Here is a 22,911-nt window from a genome sequence, read left to right as displayed (position 1 = left end):
TTTACTGAGGACCCTGTGTGTGTGCGCGTGTGCGTGCAGCTGAAATGGTGTAATCAGTCATGTTAATGTGGTGCCACTTGGACACGTCTGATTAGATGCAGAATTTTTAGTATTGAGTGAAATTAAGTTGCCATGCCAAAGTGAATAAAATGATTCTGGAGTTTTGCTGGTGTGCAGTGATAATTGCATCGGCCGTCTGTGCTGACACTGATATGACGCCCGCATTAAGGAGATTTAGCCAACCTCATCTCTGGTCACTTCTTTGTCCAGTGCTCCGTGTCTTTGCCTCCACTGCAGTCGCAGCAGCTCGTATCACCTCAATAAATCTGAACGACCTGCAATGAACAGCATTTTCATCTGGGTGTTAGATTAATCTTAAATGTGATTTGTCAGGATACAGCAGTAATGTTGTTTATCTGCAGATTAAGTGAGAAAAACTTAAAGCTGCTCTGGGATGGAATCACTTAGTATAATCAACAAAATCTTATTTCATATCCTTGAACTTCGAGACTCTCAACAAGGGGCGTCCTGTTTGAAAATACCGTTTGCAGGGTTCTGTTTGTAAGAGGAAGAACGAAGTAGTTGTTGCTACTTTATTTTTGTTGTAGGAGATGAAGTGATTAGTTGGTGTGTCCAATGTAACGGCGAACAGCCTGCCACTTTCTTTACCGTGCTCTGGATAAACCACCAGGCCAAACACCTTTTAATGTAGATATAAACTCCCTGCTTATGCTGGTACATTGCTGTTTAGACTGAAATCAGCAGGAGCCCAGGCATGGAGGAGGGAGGGATGCTGGGAGGCAGTGAAAGGTGAATCAGCCGCCGCCTTTGTTTCCAAGTGGCCCCCTGGCTTTGTTTTGGAGCAGAATGAATTATTAACGGTGGCCTTCTGGTCGTGTTTTTCATCAGTGTCCACCTCCAAAGGTAAAGAGCGCTGTGATGAGAGATCTCCATTGACTGGCTCCTTCCACAGTGACAGCACAACTGTCTACCTGAACTTCACCTGATCTATTTTAGTGTTTTTAGTTTGACCTGTTTCAGTAGAATCGAGTCTCATTTTGACTCGAGCATACCGACTTCTATATTTAGTCAAATTGTAACACTTTTCCAGAGTAACGGCTAACAACATAGCGTTACCAAATAAATAGTGTATTCAGTATGATGTTATTTCCCACTGCCTGTCTTTGCAACCTCAAGTCAAAGTTAATTGTGCACTTTTTGATAGATGTGCGTGTTGCTCTCAAAGATTATTGGTTCAGTAATGTACGTAGGAGTTGATGTCACCTTAAACATGAGGGTTTAGACATTACGCTACTATTAAAGTCAAAAACTAAAATGGATTTAATAATCATGAATGATGTTGTAGTTTATAGATTCTAATTACTAATATAAACAGAAATATTTACAATGAGAAACTCTTACGTTCTGTTTTGATCCCTGAGCTATAATCTGTTTAAAGTCATCAGGTCTGTGCAAGCCTTTCTTCAGCTTTTATGTCCTGTCATAAGCTGCTGCATTACTGAAGAAATGAAATCGCAGGAGCTCCTATTATTATAAGATCATACACATTTACCATTATATCCCAATAGCAGTGTTTCTTGAAGCTGCATCCCCCGTTTTATTCAGGCGATGCATGTTTGTTCTTTCGCTCTGTGTGGCTTTGGCCTATTGTAGATTTTTATTATTATTTTTTAATATAACAGTCTTCAAAAAATCACATTGAGCTGGCTCATATGCTCCACAGTAACCGTGCTCGCTCGCTGGCTTATTTCAGTCCACGCCATGGTCGCTCCATTCAGACGTTAATGTGTCGGTTTGTTTTCCAGAGTAATTAAAGTTGTTTTCTAGATGTGTGCAGTGTAACGATTTCCTGTCAAAATGACCACTCCTCAATGACTTTAATGGTTTCTCAGTAATATTAACAAAGTTTCAGTTGTGTATGCATCATGCTGGCCGGTTTCTTTCCATCCACTCTTTAGATTAGCCAATTTACTGTCACTTGATCCCTTTCAGGATGCTCCCAACTGGCTGAAATACCTGGCAACTGTAACTAAGGGGCAGAGATAAGTGTGCTAAGCTGTTGGTAAATAAAGAAAAGAAACCTGGAGTCTGTTTGGATAATGCAGAAGATGCATTTTCCAATAATTAAAATGTTTCTTATCATACTGGAGGTTAACTGAGTGTTCATGTACATTATGTACACTTTGTTTGTGGCAAGCTGAGACTGAACACTGTACATATTATGACTCAGCGATGTTATGAAATTTGCATTTGAATATTTTTAGATTCAGTAGTTTTTGTTTTTAAATACATAAAGCTGCTCAACTGCAGTTAAATAGTGAATAGTGTATGTTTATGGTATGTGTGCAATGAAGGGCTGTGTGACTAAACAGGAAAGGGGAGAAAAAGTGATAAGGGCTTCACTTAATAGAAATAGTTTGAGAGATAAGTGATATGTAAATAGGAAATGTATCCAAATGTACCTCTGGGAGAAAGCCAGTCTGAGGCAGGATAATGTGGCAGGGAGCCTCAGGTGCAGCTGGGAGGGGAGGAGGCGGGGCTGTGAGCAGCGAGGAGGGGGTGTGTGTGTGTGTGTGTGTGTGTGTGTGGAGAGAGAGAGAGACTGGAGTGTGCAAGCTAGAGAGAGTGTGTGGTGAGGGAGGGAGGGAAGTGTAAGCCAGTCACAGCATCTCTCCTCACTGCACCAGGGCTGAGGGACTCTCCATCCCCTCGCTTCTCTCGCTGCAGATTTAACTCATTTCCATCAGCGCAGTCATCCCCCCCTTTTTTTGCCTTTCATTTTTACTTGCTGCTTTGGACAGATGCATTGCATTCATATCCTTCAGTGTGCCAGGATCTGAGGAATTATTAATTAAAAACGTGTTGTTGTTTTTTCCTGTTCATCTAAAATAAAAGGGACCATTTTCAAAAAAAGACCGGGACTCCGACTGGGACTTTTCTTCTCTTTATGCTGCGAGAGCGGATTCCCTTTTGTTGTACCGTCAGTGTTTTGTTCAGGTGACAGCTGTACTGAGAGAAGAGTTGGATAGGACCCCCTCCACAACGCTTGAAAGGACTAAGCCAACTTGGAAAATCTGCGGCTGCATTAAGCACTTGAGGACAAGGTCCCGAGCCCTTCTAGGTGCTGCCAGATTTTCAAGAATACCACAATGAAAATGGAAGTGTCGGGTAAATAAGCCGACTGTCGATTCATTCCCAAACCCCTCTCTGCAAGTGTCTGCGACAGGATTGCTGTGGAGTCAAAGTGATTGGAGCGCTGAGTTATTCAGGTGGCCTCTCATTTCTCCTGGAAAGTCCTCGCGTCTGCCTGCATGGGAGTCTGACATCAAACACTCATCAGCCGCTCGACTCTTACGTTGGTTTGTCTTTTTCACAACTTGCAGTCCAGAACACTGAGAGGCAAGTTTGCACATTTGGATTTAAACTTCACATTGTTGGCAGAAGTCATCTGGACGTTGGGATGCTTTACCTCATGCTGCCTAGGGATGCCTTGTAAACACATTTCCCCTCACCACTGTGTGTGCTGAGAGAGCTGTGACATTATCTCCCGCGGAGATCCCCGTGTTGTTCTAGCCCGTGTCTGTGTTTTGATTCAGACAATAGCTGGGCATACACGGGCTCCAGACACTGGCCGGAGGACCACCAAAATAAGGGAAGCCTGCGGTTACATAGTAAACACTCTGGCACACAGTGAAACTTTGGATTGTAATAAAGAAATGAATTTAATTATACATCGCTGATGCTTTAATTAAACATAGCGATCACCTAAAATGTGTTTTGGAGCCACAGCGGCACCCAGAAAATCTCAGCTGTTCTTAAGGAGTGAAATAGAAATGCTCCATTATTGTTGGGGCTCTTTAGTGAATCGAGTGGAGCTTTGGACTTTGCTTTAACCTTGTGTGATTTCCTCCCTCGCATCATCTTTGCTCTCTGCCCTTGCGAGGACATCTCCTGCCCTCAGCCTCCTGGTGGCAACTCTCATTTAAATCAGACGATGAGGCCACCGACTGCAAGGCAGAGCGGCAAGTGAGCTCACCGCTGGGATACGTGCTGGCCGAAGCTTTAGGTTTACTGAAGGAATGCACTTTCTTCGTACTACTGACCGCTGCCCACCCACTACTTTCACTGACCATGCATCATTGGAAAGGAGAGCCGAACGGGTTGTCCTACGCTGCTGGCGGCTGCATTGATTTTCCTCCAGTCTGCGTTCATTTGATCGAGACCGAGCAGCGATATGAGAGTAAGGCGAACGAAAGCGTGGGCACGCTAGGGAGCATGTTCAGCTCTGTGAACTGAGATTGGCTGCAGACGCCTGGCGAAAAACAGGAGGGCGACAGGAGAATCTCCAGTTTCGGCCCAGCTGCCTTTATGGGTGACACGCTGCAGTCCTGACCCACCTGGACGGCACCCAGAACAATGAACCAGTCTGAACTGACAACTGACCCTTCGATCACTGCCAACGTCAGCCATGGAGACTTCGTTCCTGGCAGGGCCTCGAACCACTCCTGTCCCTTGGGCTGGGGGCTGAATGGAGGCCTGGATGCTTGCATTCTGGAGACCGCTGTCATCGTGCTGCTAACTGTACTAATTATTGCTGGGAACTTGACGGTGATCTTTGTGTTCCACTGTGCCCCTCTGCTGCACCACTACACCACCAGCTACTTCATCCAGACCATGGCCTACGCCGATCTGCTGGTGGGGCTCAGCTGCTTGGTGCCCACCCTGTCGTTACTCCACTACCCAACCAGTGTCCAGGAGCCAGTCACATGCCAAGTTTTCAGCTATGTCATCTCTGTTCTGAAGAGTGTTTCAATGGCCTGCTTGGCCTGTATCAGCGTGGACCGGTACCTGGCTATAACGAAGCCGCTGTCCTACAACCGGCTGGTGACTCCGTGCCGTCTGCGAGGCTGCATCACTCTCATCTGGGTCTATTCCAGCCTGATTTTCTCCCCCTCCTTCTTTGGTTGGGGTAAGCCGGGCTATCACGGGGATATTTTCGAGTGGTGCGCACACTCTTGGCCCACCTCCGCCCTCTTCACAGGCTTCGTGGTGTGCTTGCTCTATGCGCCTGCTGCCCTTGTGGTCTGCTTTACCTATTACCACATCTTCCGCATTTGTCAGCAACACAACAGGGAGATCAGCGAACGACGTGCACGTTTCCCCAGCCAGGAGATGGAGGCCGGTGAAGGGAATGGTGGCGGGCATCACGGGGGGCACGGGCCGGATCGGCGCTACGCGATGGTACTCTTTCGCATTACCAGTGTTTTCTATATGCTTTGGCTGCCCTACATAATCTACTTTCTTCTAGAAAGCTCCCACGTGCTGGACAGCCCTGCCCTCTCCTTCATAACAACTTGGCTGGCCATTAGCAACAGCTTTTGCAACTGTGTCATCTACAGCCTGTCTAATAGTGTGTTCCGGCTGGGCATGCGCAGGCTCTCGCAGACCATTTGCTCCTTCAGCCACTGTGCTGCAGATGACCGGGACTTTGGCGAGCCTAAACCAAGAAAGAGGGCAAACTCGTGCTCCATCTGAAGCCACGTCTCCCACAGGATGAGGAAATAAGAATCCCAGCATGCTTAGCAGCTAGTTAACTCGTAGTTAAATTGGCAGGGCTCAGTGGATAACTGTATCAACCTTTTTAGCTGATAACTGTGACATTATCCTGGGCACTGGTAATTGCATTAAAACCCTTTCAAGGAGATGAATGCAGCATCTAAACTGAGATTTCAAGCGAAACGGGCGCTCTGCGGTGGCTTTTACTCTACATTACAGCGAAGGCTCTCTTAGCCTTTACATCTCTGTGCACATCATCGATGAGATCGGATCTACCGGAGAGACAAAACTGTAAATGCCAAAACATTCATAGATATCTCCTCACAAATCAAATGTGACAGTTTCATGTCTGTTAACCTTTGCTAGTGGTTGTGATTCAGAGCAACCGTCTAATGGATGTCTTCATGCTCTTTGTGTGTGGATACAGTGTAATCTACAGTTGTGCTCACAGACCTGTTTAAAGGTTCTAAGTGGATATTAGACGTTTCCATATCAATGTTACACGTACGACAGTGACAGCAGCCGGTGTGCTGCTGTGACAAATACGACGGAAAATGGCTTTGACTGTTTTTAAGAAGTGAGCAGGTGGAGTCATAGTTATGTCCGGTGTTCTGCCCCCCCTTGATTGGGTGATCGGTTACAGCTGAGATTTAAGCTAAAGATTTTACGACATGAATAAGTGCTGCTAATCTTAGAAAGTAAACTTAATGTAATTCTGTTCTGACAGTATGCAGATCATATCTCATATACCAAGGGACTGTGCAGCTTTAGCACTAAAACCTTTAAATGAACAAAATTGCTTAACACAGTTATTTATTGCTGGTCATCAAATGTCCATCAGTTCAGGTGCTGCTGTGATTGGGCCTGTACGAGATTGTTAAACAACTTTAATTTGACCTGAATATCATCAGCTGATTCGTGCTCCCCCCACGACAAAGCACCTTATTTCCAAACTGGAACAAAGCATATGTCAGGCTTAGCATAGATTCATACTGTGCTTTGTATTCCACAAGCATCAGAAATCCCCCCCATTGATTCAGCGTTCCTGACGTTCCCATTATGAGTGTTCAGTCAGTTTGATGCATGACTTCATGATTTTGAACCAGCCAATAAATATCTTTTCTTTATACAAATGACAGCTGGATTGTGAACACAGATGAAGATGCAGTATAAGTGTCACTGTCCAAATCTTTTCTTCTACATGAGCTGCTTTGAGGATGCAGATGTTTTACTGTTGAATGTGGCTTTGAACCCACTAACACATTCACTCTGGTGCGGGGCCTCAGATGTCACAAGTTTCTTGTGCTTTGAGTGGCTCACGTGAAGGATAGTATTGAGATGACAGGGGCTGGGATTAATGTGACCTGATCTGTTTGTTAAAAAATGACAGGGTAGACGTTTAAGGCTATTGGTTGTTTACCTCGTCTTTGTTCGTTGAACTGGTCATCTGGCGGTGCGCTTTATTTTTGCCTCGTCTTTTATTTCTCCCAGTTCTGAAATAGACGTGAAAATCTATATAACTATATAACAGACTGACTCCCACTTTACCACAGCACAGTAGGGTAGTCATTCCACTCTGTATAAAATGCATTTTTATTTTCATTTGACCGGTGTCAAATGAAAATAAAAATGCATTTTATACAAACGAGAAAATTAATTTCACATTAATACAGCAGCAGTCTTTAGCCAAATTACCATTTGGCTCCTGTAGTGGTGTCAGCAGTTTGTGGTTTAGGCCCTGTAGTGCATAACGGCCACGCGGGAAACCAGGAGACACAGCAAACCCAGCTCCCAGATACTGTAACTCTCCGATCTACTGCTGCGGGACACTTTGTGTAGGCCAGCGGTGTCCAGCTCCCGGCCTCGAGGTGTCCTGCAGGCTTTAGATGTGTCCTTGATCCAACACAGCTGATTTAAACGGCTAAATGACCTCATCAACATGTCTTGAAGTTCTCCAGAGGCCTGGTAATGAACTCATCATGTGATTCAGGTGTGTTGACCCAGGGTGAGATCTAAACCCTGCAGGACACCAGCCGGTGTCCAGCAGCCAGGTCATCTCATCATTTTAAGGCTGCTTTGTGGTGTTTTACTGTAGGGCCAGTAAAACTGAGTCTTATTCTCGTTGACATGTTTGACATGGAGTATGTGAGCATTCCAGTTTAGTCTTTCTGGCCACCCTATAAATTGAAGCTAAAATCACTGTAATGAGATCTTAGACTCTTTTGATTAATCCTCAGGCTGTAGTGTCGTCACCGGCCTGTGGTCAGTCTGAGTTTGTACCGGGAGCAACTAATAATGGTTTATTCATATAGTTTACTGTAACTGCTGGCAGTGTTAGTTTTTGTTTGGGGTTATTCAAATAAGTGAACTTGGAGGCAGATGCTCCAAAAAATGAGGCAAAAGTGAAAAGCTGTGGACATGTGTGCAGGTCCTCAGAGGAACCGCCAGCATTCTTCAAAATACTCCACTTTGGTCGATGGTGTTGGATTTCAAATAGTTGCAACTTTAATGCAACGTTAACGCATTATAGATTGTTTTATGTGCCTAAAGGTGTATTTTGTAGGAAAAGTGTATTTTATCTTGAGAATAATTGCCATCACATGGTCATGCTGCACTTTTTAAAAACATTTCACGTACCGTGTGAAACTTTACACATCCGAGGATACGTCGTCACTGCGTTTAGCTTTTTCTTTAAGCTCAAGAGGGTCAAAAATGGGTCGTTTCATAACTTTATCAGCGTTGATGTGATTTCTGACTTCCATGTTCTGCTCTTTGATATCTACATTTATAGAAATGTCCAAGTGAACTCACTCCAACAGCCATACGATCTGGCATATATGAGGTATAACAGTAGGGACTGTGTCAAATACTAGACTTAAAATATTCGATATATATATATATATATTTTATTTTGATAGCTTGTGTTTTTGTATTCACTTTGGGAGCGTATTAGTCGGGTAGTAGATGAAATTATTATGACCTGTAAAATCTTCAATGTGGTGACAAACAATAACACGAAAGCAAAACTCTGTAATGACATAAAATAGAGCAGTTGTCAAAAAGTTTAAGAACATTTAAAGTGGAGATCACAGTTGCTGGTATGAAGATGCACACGTGCTCATGCCTTTGTAGGCTTTCATGTAGCAGGTCATGTGAAACGTGGTCCTGGCACGAGGTTTCAGTCAAAGTGCCGAGTGTTTAATAATCAATGATTTGTGTGTCTGTGTTACACTGACCAAACTGAAGTGGTATTAAAAAATCAGAAGTGTTATGTCACCTTCCTTTTAAGTGCTTTGATAGAAGCTTTTAGTAAAAAGTGTTTAAAGGAAATATTATATATTTATTTAATTTATGTTTGAATCTTTATACAATATACTGCATATGAGTATGTAGTGCGTGTATCTGTTGTTGCTGTACAGCCAAAATAAGTTCTGGCAGGTGTTGTGGACCCGTTTTCGTTAACTCACCTAGGCTGATGTTTGAGTAGGAGGCGAGTGTGTTAAATTGCACAGTATCTATTTTTTTAATTTGAAATTTTGTCAAAAGGTTTTTGCTGTTGCTGCCAACCTAATAAAGGTGAAAATAGTAGACATTGCTTTTGGACAGTGTGTGTGTTTCTGTGTATCGGTAGCTGCATTCACACCCTGCTGAGAGTAGTCGTCATATTTTCTCTGCTCAAAATGTTGCAGAAAGTGGAAACATGGGTTTTTACTTTGGCCGAATCATGTGATTAGCTCACACCTGCCTCAGCAAACATGGGCGACGCTTTGATGTACAAGTCGTTTTTGAAATGTTCTCAATGTGTAATAGAAAGGAAGCCGTGCACATTTATAAATAACATAAATCCAGGACCAGAGGAGGGACGATAAATCTACATCTCGTCTTCTGACTCCTTGCAGAGAAAGAATGGAATGAAAATTGCAACCTAGTGCAACACGAGTGACTCTCATCACTTCTGTAATGATGGTATATCAGCTTAAGCTCTGAGGTTGGATCCCTCTTAGTGATACACATGTGCTGATCCTTTTGACGCAGGCAGTCAGTACTGATACACCTGTGTGTACATATGGATACAGCATATCCAGCCTAAAGTTATATCTTTAGGCTACACAGCAAACGCAGTAAATGACAAACAGATGAGGTAAAGAGTCATCTGTCTGACCTCTTTATTCTCCCGACTGATCTCTGCCACAGACTAGTCGTTCTTTTACTGGATAAAACTCCTTCACGTGCTCTGTTGGTGTGAACAGATTTCATATGATAAAGTTGTCTGTCTTAAATCAGCCTTTCAGATTTATTATGCTTTTAGACTGCGAGTGAGTCTCTCACCAGCCATAAACCCTGTGTCATCACCTAGTGGACGGAGAAGCAGGAGGAGACGGAGAGCTTTCTGGAAAAAGTCTTGCCAAAGCAGCCGACTGAGAGGAATAACCGATTCGGTTGGGTCCAATGAGAAGTGCTCAGATTACGTTTGTATTACAATAATGAACCAAATATAGTTACCGCATAGAGGCAAACTGTCGCATCCAAACTGACAGTCAAGCCGTGAGCAGCTTCCCAGTCCAGGCCCACTTGATGTTCACGGCCAATGCTATATCAGGAATTCCCTTTTATTTCCACAAATGGTAGCACTTGCCTCACGTCCTCGTTCCCTTTCCATCCTGCCACTCTGCTTCTTCCGTCCCGATTGAGAAAGGACCACCTGACCCTCTTTTGAGGTGGGGAAGTCATAATTGGAGGGGAAACCAGTTCCTGTCTCTGTGCGCTAATAGCGGAGCCTCGCGGCAGTCACCAAAAGCCTTTGATGGCACAAGGAGGGGCACACTTAGACACCCACACACCAACACTCGCTCATACATCTTGTATTGCCTCCATTTCTTTGAAAACATGAGATCCAGCTGATAGATGACAGCTAGTCATAGCCAGCTATAGCAGTCCTCAAACTGTAATTCATCCAGTGGGAGGTTAAACCCACATCATTATTGGATTTGTTGTCATTTGGGGGGGGCCAATCAAGATTCAGTCCATCAATAGTTAATCTCAAATATTTGACTAAATTATTTTTTTAAAAGTTATCTGAAGGGAAGCTAATAACAGAGGACATCCATACAATGCTTCATGGCAGTCCGTCTACCTGAATCGTTTCAGCTGCAATGACTGCTTGATTGTGTCACTCCTCCGGTGCTCTCATAGCTTCCTAAAATGGTTTTCTTGATACAGATTTTCTAAAGAGAAAATTTTAATAATAGAATAATAAGGTAAAAATATGCCGTCCTGTACTCTTCCAAACCACAGTAAAGACTACGGTGAACTTCTGTGATGTGCAGAGAGGTGCGGGCTTGGTGACTGCCACGCTTGAGAACATGTCCTTTAACTCTAACACAGATTAACTGTGAACCAAAGGAAATAAAAGAACACCCCGTGATTCAGGTGCTTGTAGAACTACCTTTAGCAGCGATAACGTGAAGTAGAGTTGGGCGATATGTAAAAAATCGCCGACAATCATCAGTCCAGTAATCGACGATGGGCGATGTATTTGTGCATGTGCAGACTTTTTGATGGGCGGAGCAATGTAATCATGCACGTTCTGATTTGCAACAAGCACTTGGGCGCACTCTGAGGAGGGGGCACTTGCTCGCAGATGAAAGAGGGTGCTGTTAAAACAGCGCTAATATTATTTTCTGTTGACTGCTTCTATTAGCTCCGTCATTATTAGCAAACTTACTCGTGGGCAAATAAATAAACCGCCCCCTGTAAACACGATCGCCGGTGGGCTCAGCCTATCATCGATAGTCGATATTCATCCAATCGCCCAACCTTAACGTGAAGTGCTGCGGACTGGACTTTGACACACCTTCAAACATCTTCAAATCATCAGATCTCCACCAACAGCTGGCGTGAGGTGTTTATGCTGTTTGATTTTCACCAAAAGCGGTGCTGTGCATTATGGACAAACATAAAGTTTTGTGGTTTGTTAAGAACTTAGCAAAGCTGAGCCATGCTGCCGTGTTCTTCTAGTGTGGACGCTCTTTGCTGGCAACTCTTCCAAACAAGTCACAGTTGTTCAGGCTTTTTTCTAACTATACTGTCGCAAACTTTAACTTTTAACACGCTAACTGAGGCCTACAGATTGTGAGGCAAGCTTGTTGCAGCTGCTGCCTCTTAATTCCTGTGGAAGCAGTGAGGGTGGCCTGAGTTTCTTCAGTCATATTGAGGACAACGCTGATATATTAGAAAGCATCTGCAGCAGTGACGACATACGAGTGCCTCTCCGGTGAACGCGCGTTTGAGGACGTGACATTTAATCAGAGTATTTATGTAATTGTCATGGTGACAAAATGGTCAGTGGTTCAGTTCTCACAGAGGACCTGATTCTTGTCCAAGTGCTCCAGAGCAATAAACAGAACACTTAGCTACCCACTCGTTGCAGAGTGCGCTGGATGGGAACATTGGAAATGTCTAAAATGTGGACTGACCAGCACTCTTCATCCGATGCTTTTAAGTTCACAATTCGATTCCACCTTTGGACCCGGCGAGTGCCACAGGTACACTTTTGTCCATCAGTTGATTCTTTGCTGAGAGCTTTCTCTTCCATCTCGTTTGAGTGCTTTGAGTTTCCCTGCATTGGTTTCACTGGATGAAAGTAACGATCAGCATTTCTGCAGGTTTTTTTCCACCTTTTGTATCTTAAAATCTCACCTTAGCCTTGAGCACCTGTTTATATTTGTGTGTCTGTAATGGATCTGTGACGTGTATATACTCATGCATGTATAATACCGATTAGTAATCATGTTAAAGCTTGATAAGTTTATACTGGTTAAGAAATTCAAAACAAGTTTTTACATTTTTTCAGAGAAGAAAATGTATCAATTTGTAACCAATAAAAAGCGATTGTTAAATTAAATGGAGGCTTTCTGTAAAACATGCTAACATGTAGATGAATTCTCAACTTTGGAAAAAGGATTAAAGATTTGAACAAAAACTAGGGACACTTTATTAACCACTGAATAAAAATTATAACTGATCTGATAAATACACATTAGAGTTCATTTTTATTAATTTAGTTAAATTGTTACTGTTGCAAAAATGCGAGCTAATTAAAAGTTTAGTTTTCAGATTACTGTTTGTCAACGACAGTTTATGTTGAACTTGAACGATATTTAAAACGTTGGTACTGTTGTCGCCGACATCGTCAGACAGCTGCCGCTCTCACCGCAGAAACTCTCTTCCTGTTTCAAGTGGATTTTATTGTGACAGGACGGAGCTCGTTAAGTATCGGCGTTGGAAATGCTTTAATCCATTTGTCTTATTACTGCAACGCTAAACTAACATCTGAAGAGTTTTTAAGATTTCTTTTAATACATTCTAATTTAATTTGGCATAATTTCCACTAATATTCCTCTTTTAGCTGTTCAGACACACGAAGACAAACACCTTGACAGACAGCGGAGGACAAACCTGTTTTATTGTTGCCCTCCCTGCAGACCTCAGACACTGAAGCTCTGCCAGAAAACCACTGCCAGCTTCTTTAATTCTCTCTCTAGGCATTTTATCTGAATGAAATACCATAAGCCAGTCAAACTACCCCCTTGGGCCCTCGGCATATTCCTACTCAGACCTGCAGACTTTCCCTGTGTGTCTGAGAGCCTTATCTGGACAACAGGACTGGTTGTGTTGGGCAGGTTAGTAGCGAGAGGCAGCTCGTCTCAAACCATCATTAACACGACACATAGCTTCTCTCCTTTTGTAACCAAATTATAACTGTGTATGTTTTTTATGTTACACAATTAATAATGAGTAAATATTAAGCTAAAAGTCAGATGTTGTGACAGATGGCCTGCGCAGACGTTTTGCCAGCTCTGGTTTTCGCTTGTCTCTGGTGTGTGAGGAAGCACAAAAAGCTCAGATATAATCAAACTGGTTTGCCAGTATTTGTGTTTGAAGTATGAGCCTGGAGCACTGGGAGAATGGCACAGGACATGTTAACCTTCATCTTGGTACTCCCTGGATAAACTGTGGGTCAGATTGTCATGTCTCTGTCTTGGTGTTATACAGCCTCTAACATAACACATGGAAAGGTGCGTACTATAAATGCAGGGGCAAGAAATCACACTACTCGATGTGAAACAAGTGTCTATCTTCTTTCATGGACCCACTAAGTGTTTGACCCAAGATGCCACCTCTATCATCCCCCAGGGTCTTATGTCCCCACATAAGAGGTTCAGCTGTCCTACAGTGAAAATGACAACACACAGAAAATGTCAGATACCTGGGGGATGCACCGAGCTCTCAGTGATGCAGTGTGAGAGGTAGAGAGAGGTGCGTGCCATCAGAGGGGCATCACCTACCAAATCTGTTGTTTCTAGTATAGAAACATTCCAGGCAAAGTGCCACATGACACAAGGTGCTGATGCAGTTCATCAGCTTGTGGAGGAAGTACAGCCAGCCACCTCTCACACATGGTGATATGTTTACCCAGACTGCAGTTTGGTGGTTTTCACCTCTGCAAATAAAACGTCTAACATCTACATCGATGTTTTTGTCCCCTCCCAGTACTCTGTGCCTTTACTTGTTACAGTGTTGCTCCTGTGACGCGTTTCTAATGAAGCTGAAACATGTTTATCTGCCCTGAAAATTTCTGTTTTTCAGGCTTCAAAAAGGATGAAGAAGCAATATTTAGACATACAGGCCTTTAAAGTGTACAAGGGTAACTCGAAGTATTTTCATTGTATGAATTGTATTCTTTGTCTTCGTGAAACAAATTTCCCTAATGTTTATGTCTAGTTATTTATGGGTACAAAAAAAATTACCAGGTTGGTTTGTTGCAGAGTGCCCCCTGCTGGACACTCGTATGATGTTGAAGGGTGTTTCTGCCGTCTGTTTTTCATATTTTCCATTATATTTTTTTATTTATTGGATGATGAATGAAAATGATTTAACTGGCGAATATCTCTGCAAGTTTCATTTGCATGGCGTCATAAATCTAATGTGTTTATCCAGGATAACTCAGGTGCTTGTGACAGATCACAGATCGTCTTTGAATGACCTTAGTGATTAAATGTTGTATTTCATAGTTTTGTATTACTACTGCAGTGTCTACAATTCCATAAAAAGAATAATAAACTGCCATTACAATTTGTTATTATACATTTTATTTATATATAGATCTATATAGATAGATACAAACTATTAGACAAATTAAAGTCCTCTCATAGTATTATCATCGTATTATTTATTGTATTGTTTTATTACCTTTTATTCTGAAAGAGGGTGCTGTTAAAACAGCACTATTATTATATTTCGTTATTAGATATAAAAACAAACAACTTATTTATTACTTTAAAAAAAAATTCTGTTTCTTCATTACTTTGTCCTTTCGCTCTGGGACTGTGTGTACATAATTTCGTTCCACCTCATGTTCACATGTGATGCGAATGACAATAAAGCTCCTTGAATCCTGGTTCGGGAGCAGGAACCAGATTTATTTTTTTATTTTTATTTTTTTTAATCGTTCAACCAAAAAGCTGTTACGTGCGTCAAGTTCCAGTTGCTTTTATATTAAGCCAGCTAATGAGAGCACAGACATTGTCAAACAAGCAAAAGCTATTTTATTTGTTTATTTTTTAAATAAACTATGTTTTTGAAGTATTTCTTTATTCATAAAGAAAAAACATAAAGACGTTGATGAAAAGTCCTAATGAAGGTAAATGAAACGGAGCTGCAGTTACAGCTGTGCCAGTTTAACTGTGAGGAAAATGAAATTTAGCGTGTGCGTGCACCATGCTCGGCTTATTGAAATGCACAACCAGCCGCACCATTAAAATGCCACGGCAGCGATACAGACACAGATGAATCTGCAATCTGCCAGGCAGGCCAGCTGTTGCCCCTCCACCACCACCCACTGCCCACCCTCCAGGGAAGCCTCGAGAAACTTCCTCACCAGCAAGCAAGCACAAAGGCCTCAAGGGGAGCTGGGTTTTAATTACTGGGCTGTGTCCTCTGAATATCATATCTCACTGCATCACACGGAGGGAAACGAGGGCAAAAAAGTAATGAGGAGTGTTTGTGAAGCCAGGTACGTCCGCAGAGAGGCAGAGTCATTATTGTTTCCCGACGTCTGGCTGTGTTGTGACAAAGGGCCAATAATATGGTCTGTCTTTGCCTCGCTAACATGTACAATTAGCATCGCTCTTTGGAAGCTCTCGGATACAAAATCTCGGATTAATCAGGCATTTTGGGAGTTTCTTAAATTCATTTCATTCCCTTTGTAACATTTTGAGTTTTCCTCAAACCATAAGGAAGCTCAGTGGAAACAAATGGAAACCATTCTACATTCACAGCTAAAGAAAGATGTTTGCTGAGCATCAGGCTTTATTCTGACCAGGCTTCCTGCAACCAAGAAATGGTCCCATCTTCCTTAATTAGAACAATATTTCTCATTTCATTAATACTAAAGAAGCTTTGCATGATTCAGAGTTAAAAATAATCCTGCTTATTTCATACTGGGCCTCAGCGTGTTTGATAGCTTTAGCTTCACCCTCTCTTTGCCTTCTCGCTGTAAACAGAAGGTTTGAACAGCAGGTGGGTGGGGCTGCTGTGAGGTGACATCACAGAGACCTGAGAGCAGAAAAAAGCACAGAGCCCAAGCTGAAGCCCAACCTCGTGGTTCCTATGGATTCACGTAGAAGTACAGTTTACTGCACGTGTTTACAGCAACAGCACGTCTTCTGCCCTGTTTTCAGTGCCGCTCCTTCATTGAAGAAGCTCCATCCAAAGATAGAGGCCAGCTAATATTCTGCCTGTCAGTCACTCAGATTGTCTCCCTGCTTAAGTCTTTTCCTCTTCCCTTTATATCTGTGCTTTAGATTCTCCACATTCTCCTTCTGTCTGGGTTTATGCTGTTAGTTTTCTCACTGCGTCTTATTCAGCTGCACAGTTTTCATTTAAAGATGTAAGTTAATAACAAATGAAATGGTGCCTCACAGTGAAACAGACATTTCTTTCAAGCAGTCTCGAGGCTCTGACTTCATATGGACCGTAGTCTGATCGGTTCCAGGGTGCAGCTCTGCAACAGACGGGCTCTTTAACACACCATCCTGCTGCTTCATGCAGCAGCTGTTCCCTAATATGGTGCCGAATGCGCCGCTCCGACAGGGCAGCTCTTTCCTTTGTTGTCTCCTCGTCCCCGTTGGAGACGTCGCTGTCAAAGTCCATCAGATTTCTTTCAACGATCCTCCACCGTGGCTGGCAGAGCGTTAGGATGAGGCCTTCTGAGCACAGGATCGATTACTGGACAGCGTGCAGAGATGCTAACTGTTGGGCCCGCTGGTTTAGAGACTTATTCCCGTTAACGAAGGAATGTCTTTGATCATACAGTTTGAACCAAGACAAATTTAAGTACAGTGATGGCAACATTTAACAATTTGACTGTGTTTCTGTCTTTAGTCACGTGTTTGCTGTTAAGAGCCACGGTGAAACCAGCAGGAAGGAATTTAATTACTGTTTACTGTTTAACTTTCACCATGATTGTACTTTGCAAGATTTCTGAGAGACATTGATAAAAAAAAAAAAAAAGCATTTCATGTTCTGAATGTAGTCTCTAAACCGCGGTTGAGACCTGTTCGCCTCATTTTTCAGCTCTCAGTAACTCAGCTGTTGTCCAGTGTAACTGTCTTAGTTTGGCGTTTATGCCTGCGGACAGAAATAATAGATATTCAGTGCTGGAGTGCCAGGTTAGTGGTACGATCCTCTGCTTTTACCTACAGTCACCGTGTCTTGCTCACTAGCACACTGGGAACTTTAGTTTCTTATAAAAATGTTCTCTGATCTTCGTCAGTTTGAGTCACAACAAGACCAACACAAGCGCACTAAACTAACCGTTCTAGTTTATTTTGCCTTTATTGAACACACCAAGTAATCTATCACAGTCCAGGATGAGGAGAAAAGAGAAAGAAAACCTCCGAGTTCTCCTAAACCTTCTCAGTTTGCTTTCCCTCGGGCTCTGGATACCCTGCAGGCATTTAAGAAACAGACTCTTACATTTTCTCAAGAAGATTGCACACAACTAATCTAACAAGAAAACGGGATTTTGTTTTCACGTAGCCAAATCGGACTCGTAGCTTTTTAATCAGACATTCCCAGAATTATTGATGAGCAGAAAGGAACGTCGTTCTAGTCCTTGTGTGTGTGACCGAGGTTGTTACTGAAGCCAGCGAGCCTGCACTGAAGTATGAAGGCTTTTGTTTTGTTCTTGAATGAAGGTCAGACTGGATTTTATGAGAAACTTTCATGTTTTATTATTAGTTATGCAAGAAATCGTGTTACAGTAACTGACTCTCACACGTTGTGGTATAAATGCACACACACCTCACATCTACCTTTCAGTTTTATTCTGCACGTATGTAAATGATTTATGTCGACCTCGCCGATTGAGCCGATATCCATCTAGTGCACCGCCTTGAAATTATTACATCTCCTTTAATGACTGTGCACCAAATACATCCAATATTTAAGGTAAATAAAATACAGTAAAAGGGTATAAATTACATTTCTGACTTGCAGCCATCTTGTAGTTTTATTGTATAAATATGGAGGGATATTTACATTTGAATCTTTCTGTAATTATTCTCTGCACACATTTTCAGTTCACACGCAGCCTTCATAGCTGCTTCCAGCGCCACCTCTGATTGGCCAGGCTGTCACTTTAGGGCTTAGTGGGCTCTGAGTGTTCAGCTGTCTAAACCCAGCATATTTGGCTTCTGCCTCATCGGTTTAACAAAGCGTGGCTGCCTCTGAGTCGAGGGGTTCACCAGCCAGCACCCGTGGGCTCCTTCCACACCCAGGAGTTGCATAACACTGTCAGAAAAGGAGGGTTACTTGAGAGGTCGCTGCTCTGTAGAACAGTATAATAAGGATGGAGCTGCTTCTGAGATTCTGCATTTACATTTCTACATGTAGAGCATTTAACTGCCACTTTTATCCAAAGAGCCTGACAGTGTGAGAGCAGGTAGGTGGTTCATTATTTCGCTCAAGGACATTTTGACAGGATTTTGTGCTGTTGATGGACAGACTGACTCATGCTTCTGAAGCGAACTGTTGAAGTACTGACCTTGTCATTTTTATAGCCTTACTTCGCTTTGTTCTAACATGACTCATGTTCAGAAATGATCCGAGGCTCCTCGGTGCCGCAGAAAACCCCACAAAGCCGATTGGTCTGTTCATGGGGCCACGTCGTTCGTTGGTGAGCGACTAATGGAGTCGCTGGCTTCTGCGCCGATGCCTTCCACGATAAGTTTGTTCATACTGTTGGGAAAAAATAATGTAGTTCTAGATCTAACTCAAGTGGCAGAGTAGGGTCCATTTTCTTGCATTGCGATATCAAATAAGCCGTGTTGACGCACTCCGCAGCCCTGAACGTTGCTACACGAGAGCTGTGTTTACTATAGTAGCTGCAGCTGAAGCAGACTCCTGCTGGGTCCTGCGTGAGAAAAGGCAACTCTGGGCAGTGTTTTCACTGATTGCTCTAACATCTGCCCAGACACCTATATACTGTATTTTAGTGCCATTAAGACACTTGTTTGCAGTTATACATGTATAAATTTCAATGCAAGGATACAGACAGCATTCAGTCTTCAATTGAATAAACTCTCACGTTGCTTCCCAACATGTATAACATTATAAGTACGTAGCTCCAGAGCACAGCACACCCTTCTGCCTGATACGGTGGAACCTTCCAGTGGAGCAGCATGACGGCATTTGTCAAGGTCACGACCCAGTATGCCTAAAGGTCCCCCGGCTTCATTCTTCCCCTCTGACGAGACGCGAGGGGAAGCCCAGACCAGGGAAGCTAACCTGTCAACCACATTTAAGACAAAGTGTGGTGTCAACTCGGTCACCCGGCTCCTGAATCATTAGTTTTCAACCATGGCAGGTGTTTGCTTATGTTACCTTCGAGTGTAAAATGAAGGCCCAGCTCCCATGGCTGTAATTAACATTTAAAACATCCCCCATTAAGCAGCTGCCCTTTTACTGCTTTGCTCCCTAAAGCCATAGAAGTAGTTAAGGATCAGTCATTAAAGTCTGCTCTTTTTTTTTTTTCTTCTTTCATGTATCTTCATGTATTTGTTCTTTAACTACTACCTACCATCCCTTTTGCTCCAGTGATGTTTTAGCAGATACTATACACAGAGTTAAACGATTATTTCACTTTTTCTCATATTTATAATCAGTTCGTTTAATGCTGATAACCACGTTGTTACCTGGGCAACATTCAAAACGACCACATTGTTTTCTGATTTATAATACATAAGTTCATTAGACTGATGAACCTGGTTCTGCAGGAGGTTTCTTCCTGTTAAAAGGGAGTTTTTCCTTCCTACTGTTGCCAAAGTGCTGCTCATAGAGCGTCATACAATGTGTGTTATTGTAGGGTCTACCTTACAATATAAAGCACCTTGAGGCGACTGTTGTTGTGATTTGATGCTGTATAAATAAAATTGAATTGAACTGAATGTGTTATTCAGCACCTTTAATCAGGTAAATGTCCTTGTGCAGTTCTTACTTTGACTTTCTTTTGTTCTGTCTTTGCTCCGTATCAGAGAAGGTACTTTTTCATTTTTCACTGTTATTGGGCTGTTTCAGTGTCCACCTCTTTAGATGCAGGGCGATGCCTACAGAAGCAGAAAAATCCGTATTTATTAGTTTTTGGTTGCAGTCATAGAACCAAAATTATGAAGGAAAGCTATCGTCAGAAGTGGATACTCGAGGCTTAAAGGCCACGTTTATGTTACAGTTCATCCGAAGCGCTGACAGTTTTTACTGGATGGACTAAAAACCCATTTAAAGTGCTTACAACTAAATTTGTGTATTAAATAATGATTTGAACACACTTGTTTATATGTCACAGTTGAGCATGAAAGTGTGTTTCTCACAGAGGAAAGCCTCCAGAGCTGCTTCCATCAGTCAGCTTTGTGTGGCTAATGAAACGCTGGTGGATGTAGACAGATGTGGAGGTTGAGTGCAGGTTTGGACATATCAGCAGTTTTTATTTTTAGTCGTGCGTGTTAAGTAGGTAACCTGTTGGAGAGGTCTGAGTAATGGACTGTCTGCCCAACGAGCCCCCAGGCTGCGATTACAGAAGCCTGTTGTTCTTCTCCGGGTACTTGTATCGCTCCCCTCGCTTTAAACCTCTTTCTCGACTTCTGTCTCATCTGTCTCTGCTTGTTTATCCATCTTGATCTCTCCCCGTGCCGTTCTGCAGTGCTTTCTGCTTCTCTTGTTCTTCTCTCGTTAGTCTTTTCTCTTTTTGGTCTTGTTTTCTACCTTTAGTCAGCTTTAAACCCACCAAGGGGCACAAAAATGAAGCGTTGCATGGACACGGTAGTGTTGAATCAGGACATCAGGTCATGTGACGTCTGTTTGTTTTTGCGTGGTGTCAGAAGACGAGTCTGTTTGGTGGGTGTTGTTTGCTGCTCTGACGGCTGCCCCCCCCCCCCCCCCCCCCAATGATTACGCCTATATTACTGCATTTCTGTTTTCAACAGGCTTTACTGATGAACTGACCATTTCAGGCTCACTAACTCTCTCCTGTGGAGCAGCTCACAAACTTGTGCATGTTCTGATTTCCCCAGAAATCCTTTCTTCTACCTGTTGTGTACACGAACATCTGCAGTCGCCTTCCTTTTTGGGTTACTGGAGGATTACCCGTGGCTAAGAATAGCTTTGACTTTTCTTCAGATGGTGCTCCCACCTTGGTCTTATCGCAGCCGCAGATCCTTCGTCCTACTGTTGCCCCTGTCTGGTAGCTAACAATCACTAGCAGCCTTCTGGATCCCCCTCATTGTCTTTTCTGTTCCTTCTCCTGTGGCAGCTGTAAAAAGATATTCGAGCTAAAGGCGCTTTGGATTGTGGCGATTGCGGTGGCGATGCTGTGCACGCTGCTTCTGTCCGCGCTACACTCGTTGATAACGTCCAGCTCTCTGGTGACCTCGGATGACCCCGAGGTGCCAAAGTGTGCTGGGCTCTCTCCCATGTGGGGAAACACTTTGGGATTTTCCCCATTAGGCATAAAGCATGCCAGTGAAATACATAACAGGTATATAACCACAGTCACCCTGCTTATTGTTACGATTCTAGTTTCCTGGAAGGTTTGATGACCATTAATGTTTATGCTACTGTGAGGAATGAGTGGCCTTTCCTCATTGGCTGAGCCACAACTTTGCATTTCATAGAAAAGTAAACCGGCACATAAAGATGTGGACGGTCAGTATTGGAGAAAAGGTTTGTCTTGTATTTTTGCATAGTAACACCGTACTGCTGAAATAGCTTTGCACAGTTGCTCTCTGCACTGAAAATGACAGAAGATGACTCAAATATTTAGGTGGCCATGTGGAGGTGGAGAGGGATAGAAAAGCAAGGAAATGAGGTAGAAAAGAAGACAAAAGAGATCATAGAAAGCAGGAGGAAATAGAGAAAGCAATAGAAGCGAGGTTACAGTGTGAGATGAAGTGGAAAGTACAATATGGAAATAGAAAATGGGAGAAGATAAGCTTGAAAAGCGAACAAAGGAGGAAAGAATTCAAGGAGAGGAGGAAACTGGAGAGAAGAGGAAGAAAGGATATAAACAAGAAGGAAGGACATTAAGCTGCTTAGAGGACGTCCTGCCTTTTTTCTTTTTTTGGTGTTTTTTGAGTAATGAGGCTGTTAATTAGCAGAGGCATGCATGGTTTATTAAATCAAACTGTTTACAACTTTCACTGTCAAGCAGATTCCTGCTGGTCCATGATGATGCTGCAGTGGTAATTACAGTGTCATAAATGGGTTTATTAATCCTGATGGAGTAACTACGAAAATATTCCATTAATAATTACCCTATAATTATTTTAAAGGTTGTTTTTAACAAACGAAGTTGATGTCTAGTCTTTCTGTGACTGTACTTCAAGAAGACAGAGAAGGAATGCAGCATAAAAACACCAACAAGTTTCCTCACGCTGTTATTAATTTACCCATGTAATCTTAATGTGTTGACATAATTGGTTTAGGCTACACCAGGTCGAGGTATCAAACCTTCACAACTTTGCAGACGTTCCTAAAGAGCAGCATCGTTTTAAATATTTTTCCAGCTTGGTCCCATATCACACACTCCCTCCTCTACAGAGCTCATTAAAGCGTTACGCTCGGCTGTGCCAGCGGCTTCCATCAAACGCGTGTGTGGTTCATGTATGTTTGGGCATTTTCACTCATTTAACAGAAGACTGTTGTAGGATACGAGCCTCATAATAAGCAGACAGTTACGATTAGCTCATTGATGACTTTAATTTAGTGTTGTAGTTATAA

The 22,911-nt window shown here is 42.8% G+C and overlaps 2 protein-coding genes across 3 annotated transcripts in view; both read left to right on the top strand.

Annotated features, from left to right (window-relative positions):
- The window catches only part of rabgap1l (RAB GTPase activating protein 1-like), a 95,918-nt gene that overhangs the window by 29,688 nt on the left and 43,319 nt on the right, over positions 1–22,911 (top strand). The gene's annotated exons all lie outside the window — the stretch shown is intronic.
- gpr52 (G protein-coupled receptor 52) lies at positions 4,438–5,556 on the top strand (the record flags this gene model as incomplete). Its single annotated transcript, XM_080887450.1, has 1 exon — positions 4,438–5,556. The coding sequence occupies one exon, from the start codon at positions 4,438–4,440 to the stop codon at positions 5,554–5,556; it is 1,119 nt and encodes a 372-aa protein (XP_080743576.1).

Source organism: Rhamphochromis sp. 'chilingali', assembly GCF_963969265.1.
Source record: "Rhamphochromis sp. 'chilingali' genome assembly, chromosome: 7".
Taxonomy (NCBI): Eukaryota; Metazoa; Chordata; class Actinopteri; order Cichliformes; family Cichlidae; genus Rhamphochromis; species Rhamphochromis sp. 'chilingali'.
Note: the sequence above shows the minus strand (reverse complement) of the source record. Positions and strands in the feature narration are given on the sequence as shown.